We start from the raw sequence: 9,057 nt of genomic DNA, 5'->3' as shown, positions 1-9,057 counted from the left end.
ATGCTATAAAAACGGGGGGTGTGACGTCATGATTGACAGCTGAGATTGACGGCTTCTCTGAGTGAAGTTTTCACTGAGGCACCAACTGACTTTTTTCGAGATTTTTGGGAGGAGATTGGAGCTTTAGCTTTAATTTAAAAATTTCCATAACTGTTTATTTCACACCAACACAATGAATTATTCTGCCTCTGCGAGAGTGTGGGCGGGCTTTTGATAATCGCGCCTCTACTTCCTGTTCTCTACTGCGCAACTCCGGTCCTGAGATCGCTACTGCGCAGACTCGTCCCAAGATGTCAGCGCCGTGAGCGGTCCTATGAAAGCTTCAACTATGGTCAGCGGAAGTCAATGAAGTCGCGTCGTCCATATTTTTTTACGGTCTATGGTTCCTAGCCATATCAGTCTTAGTACACGATGTAACTATATACATCACAACATGTAAATAGGAAAATATTGGCGTTATTTTGTCACTTATTGAGCAGTAGGCTAGATGGAGCCGTTTACCTCCAGTCTTTGTGCTAAGCTAGGCTAGCGGTGGATGCGTCAGACAGAGTTATGGCACGCACAGAGAATGGTATGTATGGACTTATCTAACTCTGGGGGATACGGTGAATAAGCTAAAGTCCCAAAAAGTCGGCATGTTCCTTTAATAATGTGGAACAACCTCTTTAATAGGTTTTTCATTTACCTAAGAAGATCGGGCAAACGACTAAACAAACCTGTCTGAGATTGATACCAGTTATCTAAAAATATATGGAGGAATAAAACAAATAAACACTTTCTTTGAAAAACTAAAATCTGAATGTTTATTGTACTGAAATCCTATTGATATGTCACTTGCATGAATTATACACTCAACCCGTGTAATGAGAAGCTAAAATCCCATGTCAGTCCATCTGTTCCTGGCACTGTAAGCAATACGCCTCTGTTTGAATAGTGATATAGCTGAATCCATATTCTGCCTGGAGTATTTTGCTCATGTCCATCAGCACAGTCTGTGGGTTGGTTTGCTCATCTGGAAATTAAATAACTCGTTTGGGTTAAACAACAGATATTTTTGGAGAAGCATTTGAACGTGCACACGTTTTACCTATGACCGCGTGAACTGAGAGATGCGTTTCGCTCGCAGATAGAGACCACATGCGCAGACTGTGTGTCGATTTGACTCCGCCCACTGTCAGCAGAACCTCATTCACAGAGTCAAAGTCAACACCACGTGGGACTCCTTCAGATAAAACATTAAAGTTATAGTTTACCCAAAACTGAAAATTCTGTCATCATTTACTCACCCTCACGTTGTTCCAAACCCTTAAATAATAGGTTATGTGTCAACATTGTTTGGCATTTACGATCATATACGAATCAACCAATCACTTGCCTTCCATGAGTATTTTGAATATGTCTTTCAGGATGGTGAATGTTGTTCCGAGCACAAGTATTGAAAACAGAAAAGTACAAATTGGATCTGCTATTTTCCATTCAGGCTGTTAGGACAAAGAAAGAAAAGTTATGGAAGTTACTTACAAAAATGTCAACATGTTGTTGAATTAGATCAAGGTTTCCTGAACTGAGGTTCACTTGGAAGTTTATCATAAAAATGTAAAATACGATAAAAATACTGTCAAATAAAAACATGGAAATAAAACAGTTACTAAAAAGATACTTTAGTTATTGTGACCATTAACCGTAGTCACAAAACCCTGAACATTGAAATAAGTTCTTTAATTTTTTTTATATTAAACTTAATCTTAGGGAGTACCTCAAGAAAATATTTTGTCAAAGAGGTTAGGCTGACAAAAGAGTTTGGGAATACCTGCGTTAAATTATGAAATGTCAAAACAAGTGGCGTTTATTTGACAGAACGATTTAGAGTTAGTAGATCATGTTGAGAGAACTGACTAAAAATCATCAAAACACCAGCTGATTCAAACACACTGGAGGAGTTGGTGTTAGCGTTAGTGAGGAGGAAGACACACTGATCTGATGAATCACATTCGCACATTTATAAAGTCTGACTAAATGTCCATAAAAGTGAAAGTCTGAGAACTTCTGTATATGCCAGTAATAGTAATGTTACTAACCCTGAAGTAGATGATAGTGGCAGCCAGCAGCACACCTAGACTTTGCAGTAAATCTCCCAGCACATGAATAAAAGCAGCCCTCACGCTGGTGTTCCTGTGCTCTTCTGTGAGGCCGTGAGAATGACCCGAGACACCGAGAGAGCTGTGAGAGTGACGGACCGGAGACTGATGGAGAATGAAAGCCAAACTGATGGAAACAAACATGGAAACACTGTACTGTACAAGATGCCATTTCCCTGCAAGCATTTGTTATGTTTTAACCTCACTTAACATAAATATTTAATCAAATCTGGGTCTACAATTGTAACTATCTCTTAACATTATAACATTCAAATTTTTTCTTTTTCGTTTTTTTTACTTAGTATTTTTGTCTCGATTTCCATTACAAATATCTAAAGTCTTAAATCAAGATATATTTACATGTTTTTCTTAAGTGAGTTTAAGCTTAAAAATGTGTCAATGGGGTCAGAAAAATAAATTTGTTTTCCCTTTGAATTAAATATATTTTTTCTGGCCCCACTGGCAGATTTATTTTCTTGTCTTAAGCATAAACTCACTTAATTTTTATCATTTTGTTTCCAGCTAACCTTAAACGGAACACGCCGACTTTTTGGGACTTTATCTTATTCACCGTATCCCCCAGTTAGATAAGTCCATACATACCATTCTCATCTCCGTGCGTGCCATAACTCTGTCTGACACACCACTGCTAGCCTAGCTTAGCACGAAGACTGGAGGTAAACGGCTCCATCTAGCCTACTGCTCAATAAGAGCCATAACGCCAACATTTTCCTATTTACATGTTGTGATGTGATGTGTATACAGGGCTCGACATTAACGCTTGTCCGGGACAAGTGGATTTTTTGAAGGGGCAATTGAAAAATAATTTAACTTGCCCGATGGACAAGTATCCTGGTTAAAATGTCAAAACAAAAACTAACTAGGGAATCACCAAAGCGCAGCCTCTCGAGGAGAAAATCGAAAACAAATGAGCGCTGCTCATACAAAGAAACTCAGTTAATATACACGGTTAAAAATGGTGTAGTTTTTATATTTATAACATAAGATACAGTTAAGCAACATCACACAAACAAGAGTGTTGTTTTCCTGAATACCATCACGACTATATTACACGATTTCATATGCCAGTTCCATAAACAATTAATTAACATTAAGTCACTTACATTTCAGATGCAATATGAACTGTTTTTGTTCTATTTCAGCAGCGAAAATAGTTCCAAACAAAGATCACAACAAAAACGTAACAGCAATAGTGTTACTGAATGATTCAGTGTTTTGAATGAATCGGTTGAATCAAAGATTCAATGACCTATTCGTAAACGACCGCCTAATTCTTGAATGAATCATCCGTTTGAATGAATCGACTCAATGACTCACTCATTAAGACCATCATCTACTGCCACCTACTGGTGGTTTAGTTTCCTCTTTCCAACATTTCTTATTTGTATATTCAAAAATATTTCTCATAATAATCTCATAACATTATTTAATGCAGTTGTAATTTTTCAGTGTAAATAATTTAATTTGATTGACAGCCTATAGTGTCTTATTCTAATTTAATTTATAGATCAAATTTAAAAATATAAAATGAAAGCTGAAACATAGCCTTTATTTAATAAGATTATGGAAAAATACCCTTTATAAAAAGGTAAAAATATCACAAATATGCATATTTAAATATGTCAAAGCTGATTGAACAATTTATTTCTACCTGTTCTGTTACACTTTTGCGGGAACCAATCACAGACTGGCTTATCCATCTGGTGTTTTATTGGCGGGTTTAACACGATGACGGATAGAGAAACGATGGGTCGATGTCAGTTGATCACGCCTCTTGTGGTCTGATTGGTTGAAGGACTATCCAATTGCGTACAGAGTCATTTGAATTATGCTCATTCACGCCTCTTGTGCAGTAGAAAATACATAGCAGACTCCCCAGACCGATGTTCAATCTTAAATTGAGCTTGGTCTGTTGATAGCCAGACAAGCTAGGAACTATACTCTCATTCCTGTGTAGTAATCAAGGAACTTTGCTGCCGTACCATGGGTGCAGTGGCGCAATGATATCACGCAGTGCCTGAAAATAGGCTAACTTCCGTCAACATAACCAACGTGTCAACCTGCTTGCACAGAGAACATGCTGGGGGACTATTTTCAGGCACTGCGTAATATCATTGCACCGGCTGCACTCATGGTACAGCAGCAAAGTTCCTTGATTATTACGGAGGAATGAGAGAATAGTTCTCAGCCATATCGGTCTAGAAAATACTTAGTACATGATGTAACTATACACATCACAACATGTAAAAAGGAAAATGTTGGCGTTATTTTGTCACTTATTGAGCTGTAGGCTAGCTGGAGCCGTTTACCTCCAGTCTTTATGCTAAGCTAGGCTAGCGGTGGGTGCGTCAGACAGAGTTATGGTTATGGTATGTATGGACTTATCTAATTCTGGAGGGTACGGTGATTAAGCTGAAAAACGTACAGATTCTCACTTCCGCCAATGTGGATGGGTGATTTTGATGACATCACTCTGCACTTCAGCTTCTCATCAGATTTTCTGTCCAATCAAATGCTCTCTAGAATCTGAAGCCCCTAAATTATAAATAGACGCTGAAGCTGCAGCTAAAATCAGTCACTTGTTCACATTACTATTTTCTACATGGTGAATGGCACATTGTGCACTATATAGGGGCTAGGGAATGATTCAGACAGTGTAAATATGCTTTCCATTGGGGAGAATGAAGTCTGGTTTCACGTTAGTTTCACGTTAGTTTCACGTGCACCGCAGCAGCGCACACACACAGTCTGCTCCGGTCCAGAGACGGGAGAGCACAGAGTGGATCATATGTGCGAGTCGGCACAGACCAGAAAACGTATCGGACCATTTTGAAATCTGCACAGAATGTTGTATTTTGAAGCGATATGGAGGAGAAATGGTTAGAGATTATGAGGAAGCTGCGGCTTTACCGAGCTTAACGGCTCTGGCCGAGCAGTGATATAAACTAAACACTATTGGATATTTTTATAAAGGGGAGGAGCTGTTTGATATGTCCTGCCCTGTCTTCCTGTTTCAGTGGAAATTACGTCAACACATTGAATAATGCTGCGCGTTTCAAGGCACTTCAGTGGGCCTTCATTTTGTTTCTCAAATGTATCTTGATTTAAGAATGTTTAGATATTTTACTGAAAAACAAGACAAAAAACTGAGGAAGAAAATCTTTTTTGAAGAAATATTAATCATATTTAGAAATATACAATTGCTGAAATCATTCATGCTTATCACACAGATGGTGTAGTACGAACTTCATGCCAAAGTTTAACATTTAGGGTTAGCGTTTTTTTCCTTGCCTAGCCATGAATGATCACTTGTAACAGTGACTCTTGACTTAACAAACACCACTAATGAAATCAAATAACATCACTCACAAGATGTTGAGTGCTACAGCACATCCAGCTGTGAATATCATGACATCACTGTGTATCTCATAATCATCACTGACGATTCTCTGAACAGCAAGGAGAACAAGAACCACAGTCACGGTCCAGATGGACAGAACAGACAGAAGAGCCCCTAAAACCTCTGGACGAAACAAATGACAGAAACACGAGGAACAGTTGACATAGTTGTCAAATGTAATTCCTAAGAAAGAATAAACATTAGTGACATTGTATATATTATCGGTCAAAAGTCACTTAAATCACTTCTACTCACCAATATGGAGGACGAGAAATTACTTAAGTATAATAAATAAATGAATAAATAAATATGTAAATGCAGAATTAAATAAATAAATAAATGTAGAAATACATAAATAAATGAATGAAGAAATAAATATATGAAGAAATAAATATAGAAATACATAAATTAATTAATACATACATAATTAAATGCTGAAATAAATAAATGTATAAAATAAAAAATGAATAAATAAATAATTAAATGCTGAAAGAAATAAATGTATAAATAAATAAATATATGAAGAAATAAATATAGAAATACATTTAGAAATAATTAAATGCTCAAATAAATAAATGCAGAAATAAATGAATGATTAAATAAATTATTTTGTCAAAAATATCATTTTGAATTGTGCTATTTTTGTATCATTTGTGTTATACTATAATGTTTCTACATTTATTTATGTATTTCTACATTTATTTATTTTTACATTTATTTATGCATTTCTACATTTCCACATTTATTTATTTATGCGTAAGTATGTTAATACAGTAGGCGGTCCTAACCTCTCTCAATGCATGATTGGTTAAACAGGATCGTCCTGTCTTTTACTGTCTATGTGTCGGCTACAGCTGTACTACTGTGGATGCTAGTTTTGTTAAATATGGCAGGTTTTAATTCCCATTGCTAATGATTTGCGTTTAATAGCAAATTATATAGATCATGCACCAATTGACTACCTTCTGTTTCGTTTGGAACGTGTATTCGATGATTTAGTTCAGCTCAGTGCTGATATCATGGATGTAGACTTGGATCGAGAAGGGTCTGACTGCAGAGCCGCAGAGCCACCGTTTTACCAGTTTAATGCTGCCTTCACGTGCTATCAGAAATGTCCTACTTCCCACTTCTGAAATCATGATTACGAGCTCATAACATTGAAATTTAGACTTGAGTTCATGTCCCATCTTTTAACTATAAACTAGTATTTATGATGATTCCGATAGCATGGGAAGTCAGCATTACCGCACAGTTTTGCCCGCGCATGCACATTCCGTCGTGAGAGTTTTGTGTCATCGAGATGCATGTTACGGCACTGGAAGGGAATAATTTCATGATTTACCATAGCTTATAAGGATTTACCATAGCTTATCAGGATTAACCATAGCTATCCATAGCTTATCAGGATTTACCATAGCTTATCAGGATTAACCATAGCTATCCATAGCTTATCAGGATTTACCATAGTTTATCACGATTTACCACGTTCTGATGTACCATGATTATGGCATGATTTACCATAGTTCACCATGATTTAGTCAAAAAAGAAGGCTAACTATCTCGTCTTCGTTCCTAAGAAACGGTTTTAACTGGTTTGCCTAGTTGTCCAATCCTGCATTGAGAGAGTTTAGGACCGCCTACCGTATTAACATACCTACACATAAATAAATGTAGAAATGCATATATAAATCTAAAAATAAATAAATGTAGAAATACATAAATAAATGTAGAAAAATTATAGTTTAACACAAATGATACAAAAATAGCACAATTCAAAACTATACTTTTGACAAAATCATTTATTTATTTATTCATTCATTTATTTCTGCATTTATTTATTTATTTGAGCATTTAATTATTTATTCATTTATTTATGTATTTCTACATTTATTTCTTCATTTATTTATTTATACATTTATTTATTTATTCCAGCATTTAATTATTTATTTATTCATTTATTTATTTCAGCATTTAATTATTAATTTATACATTTATTTATTTCTCGTCCTCCATACACCAAGGCTGCATTTATGTATTCAAAAATACAGTAAAAACAGTAATATTGTGAAATATTATTACAAATTAAAATATTTCTTTTCTGTTTTAATATATTGTGAAATGTAATTTTTTCATGTGATGCACACCTGAATTTATCATCATTACTCTTCAGAAATCATTCTAATATGATGATTTGAGGGTCAAGAAACATTTATTATTATTATTAATGTTGAAAACAGTTGTGCTTTTATTTAGTAAGAATGCATTCAATTAATCAAAAGTGATAGTAAAGACATTTCTATTTCAAATAAATGCTGTTATTTTGAACTTTCTATTCATCAAAAAATCCTAAAAAATTTATCACAGTTTCCACAAAAAATTAACTGTTTTCAAAATAGATAATAATCAGAAATGTTTCTTGAGCTGCAAATCATCATCTTACAATGATTTCTGAAGGATCATGTGACACTGAAGACTGGAGTAAAGATGCTGATTCAGCTTTGCATCAAAGAAATTACATTTTAAAATTATAAGGACACACACCAGATCGATGCCATCCAAATGTCAGATGTTTGGACGGCGGTCTGGAGGAAATCCACAGCGAGAAGAGACTGATCAAAACGCTGCCAAAGTCAGTGAGAAGATGAGCAGCATCAGTCATTATAGCGAGACTGTGAGCAGCATAACCACCTACGAGAACAGCAGAGCGTCAACACAGCACCACACATGATCTGCTACAGGAGATAATAACATCGGTTACTATAGGCTATTCAAGCTGGATTGGTCCCAAATGCATCTAGAAGTAACAGTATGCCATGTAATGTCAACTGCATTTTTTAAATCAGCAGACTAGGTTGTTTAAACTGTGTATGTCCTTTAATTCTCACCAACGACTTCTCCGATCATGAAGATCAAGCACACAACACATGTGATGAGTAACTTTCTCCGGGCCTGTGTTTTGTCCTGGTGCTTCAAGCGAGTGTCTTTTAGGCTGTGGCAATGAAAAGCTTGTGCGTCACGTTGACACTCAAACTGAGTGCTGAGGTATTCATCCTCTGGATTATCCAGCAGACTAGAGGAAGGAATCAAAACAGAATGAAGAAAGCGGGATCAAACACTTCGAATAACAGCAGAATGAATGAGAGACTTACCCTAAAAGTTCAAGTGAGTCTGTCATGGTCTTGTTCTGCTTGCTCAGCTGGACTTTCTCCAAATTCACGATGGAGGCCATTAATAAAAAATCCTTCCAAATAAATAGTGCTTGTAATTACAGGTATAAATAAAGCATGCATTGAAATCTCTAGAACTTTAAAGATGAACTCATGTGAAACTAAGTTTCCAGTTAGTTCAAATCCATATGCCGTTTCACACGCATGCCGGAAAAATGAGTTGGTGCAGTGAAACCATGGTTCGTTTCATCAAGGTCAAAACTAGAGATAAAGTCGGATAACAGATGTGCACATATAGCATTTTCACTGCTGTAAAGATGTCAATATACAC

General features: G+C 36.0%; 1 protein-coding gene across 1 annotated transcript; it reads right to left on the bottom strand.

Moving 5' to 3' along the window:
- Positions 1 to 884: 884 nt before the first annotated feature.
- On the bottom strand, positions 885 to 8,788 carry LOC307136027 (proton-coupled zinc antiporter SLC30A2-like; the record flags this gene model as incomplete). Its single annotated transcript, XM_079832773.1, has 8 exons — positions 885 to 1,012; positions 1,088 to 1,222; positions 1,376 to 1,481; positions 2,079 to 2,265; positions 5,529 to 5,682; positions 8,101 to 8,247; positions 8,445 to 8,629; positions 8,709 to 8,788. The coding sequence occupies 8 exons, from the start codon at positions 8,786 to 8,788 to the stop codon at positions 885 to 887; spliced, it is 1,122 nt and encodes a 373-aa protein (XP_079688899.1).
- Positions 8,789 to 9,057: the final 269 nt, after the last annotated feature.

The sequence above is a fragment of the Gobio gobio genome (assembly GCF_949357685.1).
Source record: "Gobio gobio genome assembly, chromosome: 13".
In the NCBI taxonomy this organism is placed as follows: domain Eukaryota; kingdom Metazoa; phylum Chordata; class Actinopteri; order Cypriniformes; family Gobionidae; genus Gobio; species Gobio gobio.
Note: the sequence above shows the minus strand (reverse complement) of the source record. Positions and strands in the feature narration are given on the sequence as shown.